Source organism: Varanus komodoensis, unplaced genomic scaffold (assembly GCF_004798865.1).
Source record: "Varanus komodoensis strain SLA01 unplaced genomic scaffold, ASM479886v1 scaffold2, whole genome shotgun sequence".
Classification (NCBI taxonomy): domain Eukaryota; kingdom Metazoa; phylum Chordata; class Lepidosauria; order Squamata; family Varanidae; genus Varanus; species Varanus komodoensis.
In genome coordinates this window covers 58,792,091-58,813,205 of record NW_025335568.1, presented here as the reverse complement: position 1 = coordinate 58,813,205, position 21,115 = coordinate 58,792,091, and the positions used below count along the sequence as shown (strand labels likewise).

Sequence of the window (21,115 nt, the reverse complement as noted above, 5' to 3'; positions counted from 1 at the left end):
AGTGCCCTCTTTTTTACAATGTGGTCTTTCTTTGTCATCAAGCAGTGTATTGGTATTGTATTAGTTCTGCAGGTAAAGCTATAATCAGTCAGGTATTTAAGAGGCAGGTTGCCCTTGTGTTGTGCACAGGGTCCTGGCTTCCAGGCTTTCACCACAATACCTTTTCTTCCCACAAGGATAGCGCCATCTGTTGGTTTGCAGGTTAGACACACAATTTGAGGAAGCACCTCAGTACTGTTAGAAATATGCCTCCACATCTGGAGCACACCTCATGCCCACCCCCTGTAAGCCCTGCCTCACCAGTCATATGCCATTGACAATTGCATAGATCTTCTCCCATTCCTCCTTGAAATAGTTTTAGAAGCAGGTTGTAATCTTTCCCTTTCAGCAAGAAGAGAACTGCAATGGCAGGATGTTGCTTTGCTTGAGGACGCTAAGCAAGTTTTTTAATTAGCTAGGCTTTTGAACACATTCCTTCTAGCCTTTTCTTCCATCAGGATACAGTTGCTCTTATTTGGAAACCAGGTGAAAACCACATCTGCGCAGGCCCTGTCATAGCAGATAAACCCTTCTTTTGCCAGTGTTTCCTCCCCCTCTCCGCCCCGCACACTTCTCACCAGAGATTTCTAGTGTGTGTTGCCCAGCCCCTCCAGCAACTGTTTTTGACTCTGGTCACATGCTGTGCCTGTTTTAGTTCATTCAAGTCCATCCCAAATTAACCCTGCTATGAATGTCAGTTATTTCTCCTTCATTCCTTCTGGCTCATCTTTCATCTGGATTATGCAGAGCATCTATTGGAGGCAAGCAGTCCACCTCATTACCATGTTTTCAGACCTGCCCACGGCCTTGCCTTTGACAAGGTAATGTTGTCAACTTTCTGAAGGTTTGGAGAAGCCAAAAGCCATTGGCCTGTAGAGGGAATGGGGTATTATTTAGGGCTGGGAGTTTGTTCAACACAGACCAGACCAAAATAGTAAAAGTGTTAATAGTAAGAATAAGGGCTTCAGTGGGTGTCCCCACCAAATAAATTGAGATGAGTGAGTACGAAGGGAAAGCCTTGTTTGGTGGTGGGACCCCTGGTTGTGAAACATCCTCCCTTGCTTGGCGTCTATATTGTGGTCTCCACATGAAACATTTTTTCTTTTCCCAGGCCTTTAAACCCTGCATTTAAAAAAATGGTACTGTATTTTTAGATTTTTGCCCCTGTTGCTGGTTTCATTTTGTTTAAAGCTTTTAAAGACTTTGCGATATGTTTTATCACATTGTGTTTTAGAGTTTTAATATTTGTGACAACCCAGATTGCTTTGGCTACAGGGAGGTATTGAAACATGGTAAATAACATAATAAAGCCCCCCAAACAGGGCCTGTCGTCCTATCTGAAGTGTTGAAGTGGTGTCTGGGTTTATTATTAGGTGTGACAAGAGCTAATAAACTGAAACTGAGGTCCAGACAAAATGGTGGTATTGTTCATGGCTGGCTTACTTGATGGGGGGATGGGTTGAACCTGTTTTGAACAGGGCAGTACTGCCCCATAAAGATCAAGATCATTATCTGAAGAGGCTGTGAGATCCAGCCTTTGTGGCCAAAATTACCTTTCACTACTTCAGGCTGCTGATCAGCTTGGAATGGTGCACCAGTGAAAGCAGTGAGACACTTATCCATACACTGGTAACATTCAGACTTAATTACTCAGATGCATTATAGATGGACCTGCTCTTAATGATGGTTCTGGCATTTCATTTCTTTCAGAAAATAGCCCAGTTCTTAAGTGGAAGAGGCCAAAAGGAACTGATCTCACCATTATTAAAAGCTCCTTACTGGCTCCTAATTTGTTTCTGGGTATAATTCATTGTGCTGTTTTGACCTATAAAGCCTTACATGGCTTGAGGCCAAGGTATCTGAAGGACTGCCTGCTCCCAAATGTGAACCTGCCAGGTCCGTAAGACCTTGGTTGGAGATCTTTCACATATTACCTCCACTTTCCAAGGTGCAAGCATAAGAAGAGTTGCAGACTGGGTCCATACAACACAGACATGATACAGGCTTAAAGGTGATATCCCTTCCCATAACTGGATTGGTGTTCAGTAGGGTACTGTGTGTGAACAGGTAGCAACTAGAGAAGGCATTTTTAGTGATGGCCCACTAAATTGTGGAGTGTCTGCCCAAGGACAGTCAGCTGGTGCACGTTCCCTCCCTAGAGGTGCCAAGGTAAAATGTAGCTGTAATCTCAAGCTCTTAACCGGATGATTCTGCAGTCTGATGCTGCTGTTGTGTTTTGTCAGTGTGTTTGTTTTGTCCATGCTTTATCCGGTGTGTAGCCCTTTTTCTTGTGATTTGACTCAACTTCCCTAAAGCCTTTTTTCAAGCTAGAAGATAAAAATTATTCCTTAAAGTAACAAATATTGTCATCAATGGGAAGTTTGTGGTACACCCAGTCCAGAAGGACCTCTTGCTGAGTGGTGGAACATACACTTTACATGCTGATTGTCCCACATTCAACCCCAAAGATCTCCAGATAGGGTTTAGGAAAGAACCCTGCCTGAATCCTTCAGAAACTCTGGCCAGGCAATGTCAGATGGACCAGTGGCCCAACTCAGTGGGCCAGTTTGCACAACATGACTGCCTTGCCATGGGTTATTTAACCCATAATGAGTGATGGCGTGTTCTAGTGACACTCCAACTTGCATACAAGCCTAAGTGGAGGTTGCCACGTTGTGTAAACTTGGATGCCGGTGTTTACTTGAGGGTTAAGCAACTCTTGCAGAGCCCTACAACAAACCAAGGATTCTGTGAGCATTGTTAGGAGTCAAATAACCCTCGGTGGGCAAGTTCACACAACTTTTACTCAGCTCTGCAAATTCAAAATGCCAGCTGGCTTGCACTCTGCCTCTTGTAGGCATTGAGCCGGGCAAGTCATGTGCCTGGGTCAGTATAAGGCAGCTTACCTTTCTGTGTCATATGGGATTTTCTAATTGTTCAGAAAAGGCATGTGACTCAGCCTCCTGGGACTTTATAACTGCAGAATTCTGGTGTAGTTGCATGTATGGATGCTCCTCCATGTAAAAAACTTTTCTGGCACACTATTTTTATATGTTCAGGGAACAGGCCCAATGCCTGGTTTTGGGGTCCCCTGGGCTAACAAACTGCTCACAATGTGCATCTCCAGGGTTACCCCTGATGCTGGTGCCCACTCTCCGGCTTACTAGATGATAGGTGGGCCACCTGCCCACCCATGTCAGTGATGCTGAACTGAAATCCAGGGCCATAGCTGAACTTGTGAAGGTGCTATTTTAATGCTGCCAGCATTGCTCACTTAACGATGCAGAGCTTCAGACGTACCAGCCCTCCCTCCGTCCCGCACTGTGTAGCAGCTGCTGCCGTGGGTGGGAAAGGGGCATCCAGCCAGCCACCATAAGAGCAGCAGGAAGAGCTGCAGTGGTAGCTACCATCCACAACCAGTAACAGTGGCAAGGGTTGCAGCCTGGTGATAGTGGTTGTGAGTCCTGCCAAGGAATCCCACATGATTGCCATTCCTGCTGGCTTTTTGGGCCTTTGAAAGGGTGCAAATTCAACTATGCGCTTTTCTGTTTTTTCATGTCAAAGCGACCAAGTCTGAGGAAGGCTGTACCATTTTTCTATACATGTAGATTAGCTCTGATTGAAAGGGCAGCCCAAAGACCATTCTGCTTTTGAGTCAAGCAAGAGACATTTGCAAAACACGTCTGGAGAGGTGTTAAGAAGGAGATGACATCTGCTTGACATGAAGCATGGAGCAAATCTGGATGGCTGCCCAGAACTCTTGAGTTAAAGATTATCCTTTTCAGCTCTTTAAACCAGTGCATTAATTTAGGGCCAAAGTGTTTTATAACTTTAAAACAAAGGGTTGCCTGCCTTCACTCTTGGGTGGCAGGCAAAACTCTAGAATTCCCATGCTCTGGGTTCTCTCCTCCATGGTTTATTTGTCATTTTGAAAGGTCTCTCTTTGCCTTATGTATTTACATAGTAGCTGTATGTATTTTATCAACAGTTATTCATTTTTCCTTCTACTGCCAAAGCTGTACCTTGGGTAATGATTTCTGCTGTACATGAAAATGCTTCCTTGCTTGTTTGCCTGAACCCAACCTGGTGTCTTCCAGATGTGTTGCATTATAACTCCTACCGTGGGATTTTTGTTTGTTGTGTAGGAACTGGGGTTGGTTGCTTACTTGGTTTCCTGTTGATGTGAATAAAATGTTTATTTAAAAAAATCAAGAACTAGCAGCACATGGAAGCCAGACTCTGCATGCACACAGGTTGTGCACATAGTCATCCAACCCCTAACAATTGTGGCGGCTTGCAAAGATTCTTCTTTCTCACATGCGATGACTTCCGAAGGCGTCTGTGCCTTTCAGGGACCCTCTTTGATAACACCCGCTGGATTTAATATTCTTTCAAAAACCAATTAAAAGGGCATTACCAGCATAATGTCTTGGAGTCCTGACGAGCATGTGTGAGAGCTGCTGAAACCAAACCAAAGCCCTGCATATATTAATCCTTTTCCCATTCCCTCCCAAGTTGAGTCGAGCTGAAGGTAATCCTGCTAGAAACAGAACCTCTTTATTAAAGAGATCTGTGCAATATTTCCCCCCCGAGTCAAGCTAATACCATGTGGCTTAATAGGGAGAAGTGGGTAGATAATTTGGTCTGATGGTTTCTCTTCCCTTAGCGTCTTGCTAACAATAAAAGGAACTCCTCTGCAGCATGGAGGATCCCTCTGTGGTTCAATAGAGTGCATAAATAAATAAAATGACAGTTTCTGGACAGTGGCTTGGCGAGCAAAGAAGTATCTAAGCCAAGGATAGACAACCTGACATCCTCCAGATGTTTTGGGCTAGAGTGCCCATCAGATCCAGGCATCATGACCAGTGGCCAGGGATTACAGAAGTCATTGTTCAAAACATCTGGAGTATACTGGGCTGCCTACCAGGGGTTATATACAGCACAGTTTGGAGAAAGCTCTGCCACAAAGCCTTCGAGACTGCACAGCAGAACAAGTTATTCTGAAGAACAGCCTCTGGAATTGAAATTCCTCCTAGTTCTCCAACATTGTAGCAACTCCAAATAAAAGGACTTCAGTTCTACACTGTAAGTCCAATGAGCATGTTTTGTTCTTTCACTCAGCCCATAAATTGTGTACCAGTCAGAGTCACCAGTGGGTTTTTTTAAGACTGCATTTGGAAAAATGGGATGAAATTGGACGTGGTTATGTTTATGTTTTTATTAAGGGCTGAACCATGTTTTAATAAATGTTTTAATAAATAAATAAATAAAATAAACCAACAGGCAGTGTCAGGGACAGCATTTAACACAAATTACATAAGGGAGAATACATTAAAGCAAATTGCCCAAACCATATTCAGGCAATTTCTTTTTGCCAAACTTCCTTGTCTGCACCTTCATATTCAGGCAGGTAACACTTAGTTGCATCCTTGTAAATACCCTTAAAGGAGCCCCGTGCTGGTGCATTAGGCTTATATTGTACCTTCCTTCTGCAAGCAATGCAAAAAGCCATCTTGTGTTTCATTTGACTGGTGGTGGTATATTCCAAGGGATGAACAGGCACAAGTTTCCTGTTTGCACAGCTAGTTAAACTCCACTTTTACCTCTGAACACAACAGTTGCACTTTTCTGCCTTTTGATGATGTGCTACAGGGTTTGGTGGCAAATATGCTGGAAAAGATTACAGCAATAGATCCCGATTGCAAATGGTGCTACCCGAGCTTGGCAGTGTGAATATTTTCCAGGCAATTGAGAGTTTACACATATGTCAGTGAAATACATATATGTCCCAGTGTGAAATATGATGAGTAGGTAGTGTCACCAAAACTGAAGATACTCCAGCAACCTCAGTAGAGGAGAGTCAAATGCTATTCATGTGGTAAAGTGTGTCTCATGCACTGTTCTTTGAAATCTAAACTCTATTGCTGCACCAGCACTTTAAGTTCCTTTTTTCTTAAATGTAAATAATGTGCTTGCTATTATTAAAAAATTAGAAGTAGTGCAATAAAATGCATATGTAATGTAACATTGAAATCACTTTCAGTATACTTTCATTTTTTTCTTCTAATATTTCAGATCAAATATGTGTATTGGAAGAAAAATTAACATGGGATACTTTTTGTTTTGTTTACTAAACACAAGCAAAATAAATTTGGTGAATTCAGCCACTCTTTAGGGCATCAGAAAATTTCCACTACAAACTGACTGTTTTCCTATGCTAATTTCCTATGCTAATTAGCTTACATAGAAATTTATTCCAATTAAAATTTCCAGAAAACCCTAATCACTACCAATCTGCATTTAACAGAGAGCACTGGGACAGTGGGATGTATCTGGACAGGACTGTGAATTAGGACCTTATCTGAATGGAGATTTATCAGTAGCCCAAAACACAGAGGGGGAAGCTGGATCTTTAGTCAGAACGAACCATCTTTATGGAGTTACATTTGTGAGTCTTTTTTTCCTTCACTTAGGATGCAATTCTGTAAATGTTTATTCAGAAAAAATGCCTACAGTTTGCAGGGGCTGGCTGGGGAACACTAGGAACCATTGGATTTTTTTCTGTGTGATTGTGCATAGGTTTGCACCTTTTATTGTACGTTTTTGGTGTTGCTTTATCACATAATTGCTTATACTTTTATTGTATCAGAATATGCAAATAATAATAAATAGTATCAATAAATAATAAATAAAAAGGAAACCATGGATCACACTGTAGCCCTGATGCCCTTTGCTCTCTATTTCAACCCCACTGACATAAACCATAAGGGACAAATAGCTTTCTCAGAAAGCAAGCAGGCCCTGTTTTTCCCAGAAGGATGCCCAGCCCCCAGCCCTCTCTCAGTTTTCAATCTATTTCTTCTTCCCCTTTCCAAAAACCATCAGCTTGCCCCTCAGTTTCCAAGCAACGAGTCATCTCCCTACTAGAGACATGAGCTGTGTTTTGACTAGGCATTGCCTGCTGGGGGCTTTCAGGTAGCGATTAGCAAAGCAACATGGCCTTGCTATTTTTAGGCCCTCTCCCGCCTGACAAACATGCTGTGAGGAAAAGCAGGGAGGGCAAAAAAATCCCAACTTCACATACGTGATGATGAGATCTGAATTAGCAGTGATTGGCCAAAAAAAAAAAAAAAAAGATTTTTGGGTTGTGGGGGACATCTGGACTGAGTGTATAGCTGCTGGGGGAATAAAACAAATTCAGTGTTAAGGAATAATCAGGAGAGGAATCAAAAGTTAACCTTCCTTTCTCATACTGCCTTTATCTGTTATATAACTACATGTAAAACACAGTGTTCTGGTCACTGTACCTGAAAAGGATATTGTAAAGCTGGAAAAGGGCAGAAAAGGGCAGCTAAAATAAGCTACAGAGACCAAGCTGCCATTTGGGTTTGTGGCTGGACCTGCTGCCTGTATGTGTCTCTCTATTAGCTGGCCTGTGTCACAAGCGAGCCAGAGTAGCTTGCCTTATGCTAAAAGACGCCCTGTAAGCAGCCCCAAGGAAGGAAGGGTCATTGTCTAAAATGGGCTACCAATTATTGAGCTAAACAGGGAAGTGATTTTAGCTGGGACTATAGGTAGCAGCAAGCAGTGTTCTGTCATTTTTTTAAATTCAAGGCAAACTATAGATTTATGTGGGATACCAGCAATTATTCTGTTGGGGTCATTTTCATTCTAATGCTGCACCTCCCAAGATCTTGTGTTTCAATTGCTTCCAAAAGCCCTTTGGATGTTTACTTCACAATTTTCTCTTAGATACCCAGGTGGTTGTTGATACTTTTAGACCCCAGGTAATTGCAAATGTCAGTAAAGCCTATATTTTTATTAAAGTTTGCTCAGGCATTCATCCTTCGTAATTATCCCAGTCCTGTGAAATATTGCATGCATGCGCACACGTGCTCGCACACACACGGAGTGTTCAGTTGGGTATGGCTAACTTCTGGGGGCAAGGATGCAGGCATTCATCCAGGTAATGTGTACTTTAATGTACAACCTCTTGAGCCTTCAGGTGCCATAACAAAGTTGATCTAACTAGAGTAGTGAGGGTTTCCCAATTCATGATGCACAGGCACAGATACAGGACTAATCGATGCATATTATCTATTTTGGAATATCTTCTATTCTTAACATTGCTTACAAGGGAATCTGTGAGCCATCTTTTTGCCTTGTCATGTTTAAAATTCAATAGGCCAAGCAAGGATTGTGTGTGAGCATGTTGTGGTTATTCCCTGGTCTAATACAAGGTGGGCAACTGAACCAAGCTGACTCATGTCTTTGGCTCAAATTAAGTCTTGCTGGTGTGTGTGTGTGTGTGTGTGTGTGTGTAGAAAACATGCTTTTGCATTGTTGGCTTTTGTATACATTTATGAACTGTTAAACAATATGATATGAATGTAAACTAGAAGTTTCATAGTAAAAATGCAGACCTCCTGTAGTTTCCTTCCTTCCTTCCCCTTGAGAACACATTATTGTGAATTTTGCTTCCTGTGGTTATGCATTAGAGCTGCTTCCAGATGGCAGGCTCCTAGCACTGCCAGTCAAAAGATGCTGTGTAAGCTATCCCATCTTTTCTTCTTTAACTGAGTCTTGAGGGTGGGAAGGTGGGATGGGGGGCAAGAAGTTGGAGGAAGTCGTGGTGACAAGCTGAAAATTCTGTCATCTGGGCACCTCATAAAATTCCACAGGTCAGGCAGGGCGATTGCAGAAATTCAAAAGCACCCTCAGAGAAATCACGCTTCTACCCAGTTGTTACTGTTTTGTTATAGTTTTTGCATTACATTTCTATACCACCTGTAGCCAAAGCTCCCTGGGTAGTTCATAACATTTTAGGTCACCCATCCAGATTTCATCCAGGTCTAACCCTGCTTAGCTTCCAAGATTAGGCAGATTCAGACTATACAGAAGCTACCTTTCAGTTGCCTTTCAGTGTTATATTTTCCATCCTTTCTTGCATCCTCTTTCTTTCAGTTTTGATGTCTCTGGAAATCTTTTAGTTATCTAGGATGGACTTTACCCTGTGGGTTTACCCTCAGACATCAATTTATTAGGAAGTTGCTGCTGTTCCTTCGTTTGGCTGCTTGTGATGACCGAAGCTCAGTCAGCTGGAGTTATGATGTGATGGTTTGACTCTTACAACCAATTCCTGGTTTTTGTTACAGGGTTCAAAGAGAGTCCTGAGATCCAATGAATACGTTTTACCCCCTGGAGGCTTGATGGAGACTGACCTGGAACTGACGTTTTCATTGCAGGTAGTTTGGCCAGAAGGCAAAGATTCTTCCCTTAGCAGGGTGGTTAATATCCTTTCCTGTATCTTCAATTTTCAGACTAGACAACACATTTAGGAATAACGGCTCTAGGAATTACCTACAATTCTATTAAAAGTTTTTGCTTTCTACAAGTAGGATAAGATGGGTATTCTGACGGCATGTTTCTAAGCCCTAACTATACTTAGTGAGAATTGTAGCGTAAAGAGTATTTCAAATCCGCGGTGCATGAGGAGTTGGTATGAGCAAACAGCTTGTCCTGATGTTGAGGAGAAGCAAGAAGAACAACACACAAGCTGCATTTGAAAAGTCAAGCTTCTTTCTTCTCAGGTTCTCTGGGTATCTCAGAAATAGGGTAATATTGGGATCCTTCTCTTTGTTCTTCTCTAGTACCCACATTTCCTGAAAAGAGATGGTAACAAACTTCAAATCATGCTCCAACGCAGAAAGAGGTACAAGAACCGCACTATTTTGGGCTACAAGACTCTGGCAGTGGGCATCATTAACATGGCTGAGGTAAGGAAATAGCAAGGTGGAGTGTAATGTGGGCACATTAGAGTTGAATGAGGATGTGGAGGTGCTTGTGTGGGGTCTTGTTCTGGCACCAGGATACCTTCCCAGAAGTGTTGCATGGGAAGGCACTGATGGCTCAGTGGTGGGGCATCTGCTTTGCATGTGGAATATCACCGTTTCAGTCCCCAGGCAGGGCTGGGAGAGGATCCCACCTGAAACGCAGGAGGGCTGCTGCTGCTGCTGCTGCCCTTCAGCGGCGACCATCCTGGGCTGCATGGACCACGGCTCTGTTCAATAGGAGGCAGCTTCTGGTGTTCCTCTGCTCCAGAGGCAGCCAGTACTAAGGTTCGTCTCTCCCTTGCCCAGGTCATGCAGCACCCAACAGATGGAGGTCAGCTGCTGGGCTTGCACAGCAACAGCAAGGATGTGAGCATCCGGGTGGCCGAAATCAGCATCTACTCACTCTCAAGCCAACCCATCGACCATGAAGATGGAAACGTTCCCTCTGGTCCCAAGATCAAAGCTTCTGGTAATCATTGTCTTTGGCTGAGGGTACTTCCAGGTGACGTCTTGGCACACCATTGCACTGCCACATTCGTGGAATCTTCCAGAAGGACTGAGTGTCTCTGTCTGCCACTCCTTCAGGTCATCTGTCTTTTTTGAATTGTGGAAAATCAGTTTAGGATAAAAAGATGGAGCAGCACACAAGAGCTTCTGGTTGGTAGTGCCAGGAGTCAAATTTGTGAAAGTGCTTCTAAAACTCTGTCTGGCAGGGCTGAATTGAAGTTCTCTTTCCTTTCTGTTTTAAAACCCATAAAAAGGCCTATAAAACCCTTTGATCAGGTCCCTGTCACTTTTTCCACAGTGACTGTTTGCCCTGCAGTAGTTTTCTTCTCCCTCTCCCCAGTCAATCCAGAGTTTGTTACCTAACATGACCTCTGCTCCTGTGATGCTGCTTATGCCTCCTTCTTGCCCGGAATCCTTGCCACAGCTCTTAGCTGTCAACAACAAGCATCTAGGACTCCGTGTCAAAGCTTGCTGCCCAACTGAAGTACTTCCGTGCATTCCCCTCCTCCTTTACCCTTCCCTGCTCTTACTGGTACAGGGCAGTTTGGTCAAGGTCTCTGCCACTTCTCATTCCAGATCGCTCTCCAGATATTGATAACTACTCAGAAGAAGAGGACGATAGCTTCTCCTCTGAGCAAGAAGCGAGTGACGATGCAGTGCAAGGCCAGGTACCTGCCTATCTCCTCTCTCTCCCTTTGCAATGGAGGCTGGTACCTCCAACATCATTGGGTGATGTGACCTCTCCAGGCTTTAGTCTGAATGTTAAGAGCTGTTCATGGTGCTGATCCCTTATCCCCAAAATGGCTCAGCACTGTGGATATTGCCTTGAAACCTGGAGGGGATATATTGCCCCACTGGCACGAGTCACCAGCCACTTCTACCTTTGTATCTCATCCCGAGATAGGGAGGGATGGAAGACTTTGGGCCTATAGGAACAACTTCATCATTTACCCAAATGCTGGGACTAGCTAACTGGAGCAGGTGCAAAAGAATGGCTTAGGCAGGCAGAACACATGCGCAGTGCAGGCGTTTGTGATCAGTAGCAGAACTGAGTTCACAAGCACTTTCACCCAAAAATTCAAGGCTTTCCTTCCGAGCATTCTTCATCAGCAACCCACTTTAGGGGCAGGAGCGGGACTTATTAGCTGCTGCTCATTTTTAGTCACTAAATTTGGAGTTGTAGAACTGTTTCGTGTTAGAGGGCCAGCTTGATGCCCACTGTGGCCTGGATCTCCCTGACATCACTCCCTCCTTTTTTGCCACACTGGAAGGAGGCACAAAACTGTGTCTGCTCCTAGCCTGAAGAAAGGCGCCTCGGCCACCCTGCTTCTCCACTGCAGTTTCCAGCCTTAGACTGGAGATAGCAGCAAGGGTCTGGGCCAGGGGGAATTGGGATTTGCCTGCCCCTGGAGGAGTGGGCTGTCTTCCCTGCATGGACAAACTCAAATGCCCAGGCTGCCCTGCCTCTTGTTCGCCATTATGGATCGTTTCACCGAGAACCCTCAGATAAGCTCTCAGAACCTTTAGAATGAATAAGGAACCCTCTGGCCAAGGATGCTGGTGTCTTCTGATCATGTGCTGCCATCTCTTCGCTGTTCAGGATTTATATGATGAAGAGGATGAAGTGAGGAAGCCGAAGAAAGCCAGGCGGAAAATTATCAGGACTACATCAATGACCAGAGTAAAGGCACCATTCCTTGTCTTTCCAAAGGGGAGGTTGCTGGGGACTGAGCTTCTTATGTACCCAGCAGAGCGGATTCTTTTGCACAGCCACAGGGGTCAAACGCACGTGTGCTGGGAGCCATTTGCCCAGTCCCCCACCTTGGCATGGCTTGTGTCATCTGATGCCAGGTGGCATAACTTCCTGGACAACAGTTCGTGGCCCATTTGGGGTTGCTTCTCCCTCCAGCAAGGCATGCTGCCTGGGTTCAGACGGCACAACAAGGTATGTCTAGGGAAGCAGACTGCCTTCATCTTGTTTAATATGCAGCGACTGTATGAGCCAGGTCATTGTGTGTCCTGCTTTCTGCAGCAGGTGGGACCCTAGGAAATAGAGCTTCGTCTCTGGTGGGGCTGCCTAGCAGGCGAGCCCCTTGGTGTTCTTGCCACATGGCCCTGATGTACCCTCCTCACAGTAGCCAAGGGAAGGCCTAGAATGGCCTCTTTAGCCTCTCTCCCAAGAGGCAAGATAAATGTGCACAGTAAGCAAATGTGCTACGTCACTATGTTCCACACAGGTGTACCAGAAACAGGAGCCTCCAGATGTTGTGGCCCACAGTTCCCATGATCCCTCAGCATTGGTTATGATGGCTAGGGCTAAGAAGAGTTTCAGATGGAAGCACAGGGAGGGTTGCTAGAAGATGACCCTTGCTGTCCAGTGAAAATAGACAGCTCAGTCCTCCGAGTGTGGGCCCTCCTGCTGCCAAGTGCTTCAGCCATGCTTTGGTTCCCTCGGTTTCCTGCTCGCTGTTCCCCCGCTACCTACAAAGTTGCCCCCACGAGTCTGGTTAGGGGCAGGGCTGCCTCAGAGGAACAGGCACAATCAGCTGCCCCATGGACATGCTGCTGTTAGCTGTGACTATAAGGATGGCTTGCTAGGAGATTGGCCATGTTGTCGCAGCTGAGGGGGTAGCCATCCTGAGACATTTGTTAAGGACATGGTAAAAATATTGTAAATAAATAATAACGGGTCTTGATATACACATGCATTTGCGCACACGCGCGCGCGCGCACACACACACACATCTGTACTCTGGCCATGTGGACTGTGAATCCTCTGGACAAATAGCATCTCTGCGTTCTGTTCAGCAACCAGAGTGCTGCTACTGATCTGCCCTATTTATCAAGTGGTTGCATCTTCTGCCCTCGTCATCCTTCCTCCGACTAGCCAGAGAAAACCTAGTATGGACAGGCAGCACAGGACAATTGGGGGCGGGGGGGGGGGGGCTTCCACGTAAGAACCTTGGGATGTGTTTTGACATAAATGGCATTAGAAGCTTCTGTGTAGGTTGTTGTGAACAATGGGTGAAGAGGTCTGCAGCTGAGGAGCGGACGCAGCACTGACCCCAGGAATACTGGGGCATTTGTCAGGGTCCTTATGCCCGCCGTGGCTGCTGTCTTTCCCCCTTGTCCAGACCCACCCCCACTGCAGCTGGTAAGCTGGTGGCCTGAGGGCTTGTGCTCTTTAAGTGGGCTGCCCAAGAGGCTGTTCCAGCTGGGAGCTAAGCAGCAGATGTGAGCTTGGGTGGGCCGGGGCCAGCCACGTCTTTGTCACAAGGAGGCCCAAGGATCAGTGGGTGCTGAGTCAGCCCTCAGGGCAAGACCACCTCCTCCCAAATCGGGAGCTGAACTGCTGAAGGGTGCTTTGGCTTTTCCATGGGTTTTCCAAAGGTCCTGGGCCCCAGACTCTTGCAGGGTGTGTTCATGGCTATGGCAACGCTGACATCTCTGCCGTGATCACTGAATGTTTCTTTCCCCACTCCTCCACCTCCTTTTCATTTTAGCAACCGAACTTCAAGCAGAAATTCGTTGCCTTGCTGAAGAGGTTTAAAGTGTCAGATGAGGTAAGAACGTAGGAGCCTGTCCCTGTCTGTTGTGAACGAGTGTTTCCTCTCTGCCCACCACATCCCTTTGTGCAGAAACAATCCATGCAATGTATCTGGGACAACCGGCTGGCTCTCTGTGACCAGCTGGGGGATGCTGTGAACTTCCAGGTGTTGTCATTCTCACAGGGTTGGCACGGGATACAGCAAATGTTCTTGAAACTAGTAAAAGAGATCTGTGTGTTATATTCTGTGTTAGACGGGGTTGTAGCCCAGTGGGCAGACCACTGCTTTGAATACGTGGGGTGTACTCTTCAACCAGTCACAATAGGTCAGGGCTGAGGAAAACCTCTGGCCCATCAGATGGTGTTATACTACAGCTGCCATCATTTCTGAAGATCGGCCATGTTGGCTGGGGCCAATGGGAAATGGAAGCCAGCAGCAATTGGTGTGAAACTACTTTCATTATTCACAGCTAAGATAAGCAGCTTATACACACATAAGATAAACCAATGATAGGGAGTTGTTGTAATGCACGACTACAACCACTTGAACAAACCATCACAAACAACCCACAAAGAGCACTGATGGTTTGTTGCTGGGTTGTAGACAGTGGGTTGTTTGTGATTAATCAAGTTTTATTAGGTAGCTGGGTTCATACAGCATGCCAACCCATGATTCTGCAACAACCCAAGGTTCACGAACAACCCACACTCAGCCCATACTCAGCTTGTACTTTGGCTTAATGTGTTGTATGAATTAGGTCAGTGACAGCCCATGATATGTTGCTGGCTTTTCTTTATTCATGTCAGAAGCATCACAATTTAAATAAAGCATGTTATAAAACAGAGTAAAACTTATTATAAAACAAGAAATTTAAAATGTAAAATATAAGATTTGAACACGTATAAGTTAAGCATATCTAGCCCAGAAGCTTGCAAAATTAACTTCATTCTGTCGTGCTGCCATAAGATCCGCAGGTGTGCACCCATCTGAGCACAAAGGGGAGGTGTGCATATGTGTTCTTGCCTGCATATCACCACAATCACAAAGGGCAGAAGTCACTGAAAAAACCCATTTGTTCGGAGCAACTCTGGATTTTGTGTACCCATACACTGCCTATGCAACAATTTCCAAACTTCCCAACTTTCATCAGACCCAGCAGCTAACTCCTCCATTCATTCCATCCAGTGTTGGTACTTTGTAGCTTTCCATAGGTCCACTGTACTTCTAAATTCTTCAAAATCTTCTGTCAACCTAAGGAAGTTGGCTTATGGACTCTGTTTAAACCATGCATTGTTGCTGTATGTGAATGTACAACTGCGGCTGTGCTTTTGATGGTTTCACTAGGTAATAGAAGCAAGAGCAACAAAACCCCCAGTCCATCTACACACCAGGAGTACAGCAGTGCAAATATATAGGAATATAGGGAGAGAGCAGGCAAAAGAGGAAGAAGACAAACAATCCTGGGATTTAAATAACAAACCATAGCTTATTATCTCAACCACAAACCCTGGGTCTGGCAACAAACCATGGATTTACCATGAGTCTGGGGTAAATAAACCATGGGTTAATGGTGTATATGGACCAGACCTTTGTGTCTCAAGTCTCTCCCACCCCACTCTGCTCCTCATGTCTGAGAAGTAGGTTAATTCTCCCTCCTCCTCCTCCTCCTCCTCCTCTCACACAGTACTGATGCTTGTTATTTCCTGCCCTTTGAAAATGTTTTTGCTAGCTTCTCATTTAATTATTTTTTCTGTCCTCATTTAGCACTCACTGCTTTCCTCATTACTAATATCTGCAAATGCCATTCACATGTTCTTTCAATGCCACCTTCAGATTTTCTGCCTAAAACTTCTGAATATTATTCATTACCTTTTTGGTCTTGGTTCCTCTGTTGGCTCCAGGTCATTGAAATGTCACCCTGGAGGGTTTCCACATTGAGCAGCAGACATTGCCAGCAAGCTCCGGGGCCCCTCCAGGCCGATTTTCAGCTCTTTGATTACACAGAGTTGATTGGCAGCTCCAGGAAGGGCTGTCAAATGCCATTTCAGGGCATCCGTAGGCAGGGTCGTAGAATTCTCCATGTCAGGGGAGTGGTGGAGAGTTCCCCCAGAAATCATTGGACTGCTCACGATTCCCTCTTTTGATTATTGCTTAAGGCTGCTTAATCTTACAGTTTGGGACACTTCAAGTGGACTCAAGCAAGACCAGTTTCACCGATACTGGTAGAGCAATACCTCTGTGAAGAAAGTTCTTGACTATCAGAAATCTTAATCTGCATGTAGATTAATATAACATTAAAGGAGTGCCCAAACATGTTGGCCTTGGAGGATGCACGCAGCTGCAGGGTTTAGGACTTCATATATGCACCCTCCCTCCCTCCCTCCAACATATGACAGCCTCAGTTTTGTAATTTTTGTTTCCAGGGAAAGCTCTGCTTGATTTGAACTAGGCCCCACTTGAATGTCTCTCTGTGAGTCCAGAGTATCCGGAAAGCTCTCCTCCAGCACCATAAGTTTTGAACTCATTGATTTTCTTCTTGTCAGTTTTCACACCCATACCCACTGATTAAGGATACTGTCAGATGGCTGATACTGGCTTTGGTCTCCAGTAAAACATCCTTATACTCAATGATCTTTTCTAGTTCGTTCATTTCGCTCTTCCAAGTCTCAGCCATCTTTTGAATTTCTTGGCTGCATTCTCCCTTTGAATTGATGACTGAGCCAAGGTATTTGAAATCTACTGGGATGTTCATGGCCAAGCCACAACCAGACAATGGAACCCTGCGTCGCTTGTTTCTGCAGCTCGTGCATTTCCCCCACATCCCATGCCCAGTCCTAGCATGTATCCCTGGAGCCTTGTAGCATGGAAGGGCAGGCAGTTGCTTTGCTACATCAACAGCTTGTTCACTGTTGGTCTGCTCTTGTCCAGAGTGCCCCCAGGAACACTCATACTGTCCCAGGGAAGCCTTTCTGCTCCTCCACCTCTCATTTCACCCTGAAGTCTTGTCTTAGCAGGAGGAATCCCCGCTCTCCCCTGGCCCTCCTGCCTCCCCTCCCGTGGGAGCTTGTGCAAGCAGGAAAACATCCTTGCTGCTTTGGGTCAGTGCTCGAAGGAGCAGCAAGGCTTTTGCTGGCCAGGCAACTGCATTTGGGTTGCTCCACCACTGTGCCGTCCCACCTGCAGCATTGCCCCAGCCAGTCAGGTCCTTTCATTCACTGTGTTCCTTCCTGCTGCTGCAGCACTTCTGTGCTTCTTCCTTCCCCCTTTTCAGACCATGTGAGGAATGCCTACTGCAGAGGCATCGACAGAGTCTGGCCTGGTTGAAGGCAGTTTCCTACATACCTATGCAAAACGTTAGATGGAAAGCCTTCGACACCTTGTTGAGGCCCAGTGTAGCCTAGTGGTTAGAGTACTGGACTGGGATTCATGAGATGTGGGTTCTATTCTCCACTTGGCCATGAAGCTCTCTGGGTGTCTTTGGGCCAGTTGATGACTTTCAGGGATGTTAGGAGGATAAATGGACAGGAGGAGAACTATCTAAACTGCCTTGGTCCCCTGGAAGAAGGAAAAAAGTGGGATATGAATGTAATAATACATACATAAAATGATCCACAAAAGAGCCTTCCAATTTAGGTCATAGTTGTTCCTTGACATGAAAGAGAGAGAGAGAGAGATGGCTGAGCAAGCATTTGAACCCAAGTCTAAATTTGTGTCATCGCTGCTGGAAGCTCACTTGCTTTTAACATGACATAATTCTGCCTTAGAAATGTAAAGGAAAATCATTTCTTAAGGGCGAGCGTTAAAAACGATAATGAGGAAAGAAGATTGGCAGTATTTTTCATAAGGTGCTCTACTTTCTAGAAGACATGTTGAAAACAAAAACATGGCTTGGAGATGAACTGTTTGTTTCTGCAGGGAAAAGCTGCACTCATAGCGGTTGGTCTTCCCATAGCACCTCACATGGACATTTTTTAGTCTAATCAAGTACCCAGTACATAATCTAGTCATTGGAATCTTTTTAAAAGTGCTGCACACAACAAAACTACTAGCAAAATCAAACAGGGGCAAGAGAGCATCTAACTAGCCCAAAAGAATTACAAGGCCAATCGCAACATGATTATTGCCCTAAGTCAGGTAAATAATATCTTTCCAAATAAATGATGGAAGATGGCTCAGAGCACCTCTTTGTTGATGTAAGAGATGAAGGGAGAGTGCATTTCAAAGAAAGAATCTCATTTAGCTGTACCTTTTGCTAGTCTGCACGGATGCATTAATTTTTCAGATAATATCAACAGCCAAATTTTGTGAAGCAGTTCTGGATTGCAAGGAGGAATGTGATGAGATCTTTTTAGAAAGGCTTTCCTTTATTCCCTGCTTGTATTGAAAGAAACACTGACTTCAGGTCAAGCAGCTTGGTCTGATTTAATGTTGTTGGAGAATTTCTACCTGAGGCATTTATTATGCACGCATGATTCCTTACTCAGAGGTGTTTACAGGGCCTGCAGATGATGGTGTGGTCTTCCATTTAGCTTCTGTTTTTTTAGAGCACTTTCCCAGTTTCTTTTAGGACAGGGAAAATGAGCTAAGAAATTACAACTGGGGAAAGTATTGCCTCCTGCAATATTGTTTGCAGCTCAGCCTAGAGGTCGTGTAGCAGAAAAGCTGGAAAGGAGGAACTCAGTTTAGAGCTCAGGTCTCAGTGCTCTAAAGAAAGCAAGCATAGCAACTAACAGCCCAATAAACACCTTGGGTAGAAAAGTCCCAGGCGGTGGGAAAAGGTGAGCACGAGCTCTGGCTAGGTTGAGTTGCTTAGGTGGAAGGGTTCCACCATTCTGCCACATTAACCTTTCCTAGCTTCAGAAAAGGGATTTCACATCACACGGATCCCCTGCCAGGCCATGTGGTGTCCCCTGCCCTGAAGTGGCACTTTGGTTAGTGGTGGCTTGGTGTCTTCTTTCAGACCAGTTTCTTGGGTTGCTCATTGCCACTTCCAAAGAATGGAGGAGTGTTACTGTGAAAGCATGGTTGTTAGTAATTGTCAACTTGGTTTTTCTGATTTTGTTTTCTGCAGCTCTTTGTTTGGTTTCATGGTTAGGGCTCTGTGTGTGTGTTTTTTTTAATTTGAACTTGCACAAAAATAAATGATGTTGTTGTTGTTAGTCACAAAGTCATGTCCGACCCATCGTGACCCCATGGACAACACTCCTCCAGGCCTTCCTGTCCTCCACCATCCCCCAGAGTCCACCCAAGCTCACACCAACTGCTTCAGTGACTCCATCTAGCCACCTCATCCTCTGCTGTCCCCTCCTTCTTTTGCCATCTATTGTTCCCAGCATTAGGCTCTTCTCCAGGGAGTCCTTCCTTCTTATTAGGTGGCCAAAGTATTTGAGTTTCATCTTCAGATCTGGCCTTCTAAAGAGCAGTCAGGGTTGATCTCCTCTCGGACTGACTGGTTTGATCGCCTTGCAGTCCAAGGGACTCGCAGGAGTCACCTCCAGCACCACAATTCTAAATGGTGAAATAAATGCATACATCAATTAAATGAGATTGCAGTATTTGTGTTTTTCTTCCTCTTCGGTTTGGGTGTTGCAGGTTTTGGATTCTGACCCAGTGGATCAGACGCAAGAGGTGGAGGAGGATTTGGGCCTGCTTTATGACAGCCTGGAGGAATGCAACAACAGTGACAGCGGCCCCGAGATGGAGGACAACGAAAGTGTCCACAGCACTCCAAAGCCTACCCTGAGGTGAGGCCTGGCAGGAGAAGGTCAGGCTCAGGGGCCATGGCAACAAGGATTCTGTGCACTGCAGTGGCTCCCTCTGCTCTTTGAAAGGCCTGCTACCCCAGAGCTAAAGCACTCCCCCATCCAGTCCCTGCGCTAAAAGCAGGGTTCTCGCTGTGCCATTCTGTGCATGCCTACTGAGTACTACATGCTGTTGATTCCAGTGAGGCTTATTCTCAGATAAGGCCTTGGTTTCTCCCATGGTGTCTCCAGGCTCTTTGCTGGCACCCAGACATCAGGATGTGAACTGCTGCTGCCTGGAACAGGGCTTCTGCCCTTTTGATGCATACGCTGGGGAAAGGGAGGCCTGGAGTCATAAAGTAACTGGGTGATAGGAGCTGGCCTTGGATTTGACAAGCTAGTAGTAAGTCTTGCAAGAGACCCATGAGGATTGATGGAGCGGCAGGAACCCCTGCAGCAACTGAGGGAGGGTGTTACTGCCGCATCCTTGGCTCCTTCGGAAGCAGCCCTCTTGCCTGCACCCAGGGGAGGGAGGGGGGAGGGAGGGATATGCTTCCATCGTATTTCAGAGCCTGCAAGAGGAGCGACACCAGCCCTCCTCCCCTGGTGCCCATGTTCAGATGGGGGTGTCTGTGTGTGCATGCACCTGTCTCCACATTTCATTCTTCATCCTTTCTGATCCTGGAGCTCTCCCAACTCTCACATAGGGTCTCGTAAGAGCAGGGCAGGGTGTGAAAAGGGCAGTCCAAGCCATCAAGGGGCTGGTATACCTTCCTCACCGAACTAAAGCAGTCTGTCCTAACACACCTGTTGCCCTTCAGGTATGCCAAACCACAGCTCCCATCATCTCTGGCAATGATGTGCACTATAATTCAACACACCTGGAGGGTGTCAGGTTGGGGAAGAGCAGACTAGCTTGTTTGGGACATTTTAGTTTAGAAGAAAGATGAGTAGGAGATGCATGCAATATAAGAGCTTCATGAAAGGATGCGTGGTGCAGAGCAGAGATGGCTCCCCCCCCTCGCTTGAGACATGAGAACTTGGGGTCATCCCAGGAACCTGGATGAGGCACACAAAAGAAAATCCCCTCTTCCTTTGGCTTGTTTATGTAATTAGGGCCCTCCAGATCTGTTGCTGGCTAGATGGCTTTCCAGGGGCATTGGATGAATCCATGGAGGGCTGGTCTCTTTTGTTGCCCTTGGCCATGTTGGCTAAAGAGAAGAGTTGGATGAAGCTTCAGAGGTCATCTGGTCCCAACCACTGCCAATGCTGGAAATCTGCTTCAGCATCCCTGATAGGTAGCCATCTAGCCTCTTGTTAAAGTCCTCTAACAAAGGTGAGTTGGCCTCCTCCTGAGAAAGTCTGTGGCACTGTTGGACAGTTTGTACCTTCAGGAGGTTCTTCCTAATGCTTAGCTGCATTCTCTTTTCTTACTGTTTGAACCTGT

At 45.6% G+C, this 21,115-nt stretch overlaps 1 protein-coding gene across 3 annotated transcripts in view; it reads left to right on the top strand.

The window, feature by feature from the left end:
- LOC123022490 (phosphofurin acidic cluster sorting protein 1-like) overlaps positions 1–21,115 on the top strand; it is a 155,703-nt gene that overhangs the window by 112,749 nt on the left and 21,839 nt on the right. For all 3 annotated transcript variants that reach the window (XM_044428192.1, XM_044428193.1, XM_044428194.1), the window contains 7 exons: positions 9,195–9,284; positions 9,690–9,815; positions 10,179–10,341; positions 10,956–11,047; positions 11,980–12,060; positions 13,883–13,942; positions 19,520–19,671. In XM_044428192.1, coding sequence (XP_044284127.1) covers positions 9,195–9,284; positions 9,690–9,815; positions 10,179–10,341; positions 10,956–11,047; positions 11,980–12,060; positions 13,883–13,942; positions 19,520–19,671 — 764 coding nt within the window. The remainder of the gene's footprint in view (positions 1–9,194; positions 9,285–9,689; positions 9,816–10,178; positions 10,342–10,955; positions 11,048–11,979; positions 12,061–13,882; positions 13,943–19,519; positions 19,672–21,115) is intronic.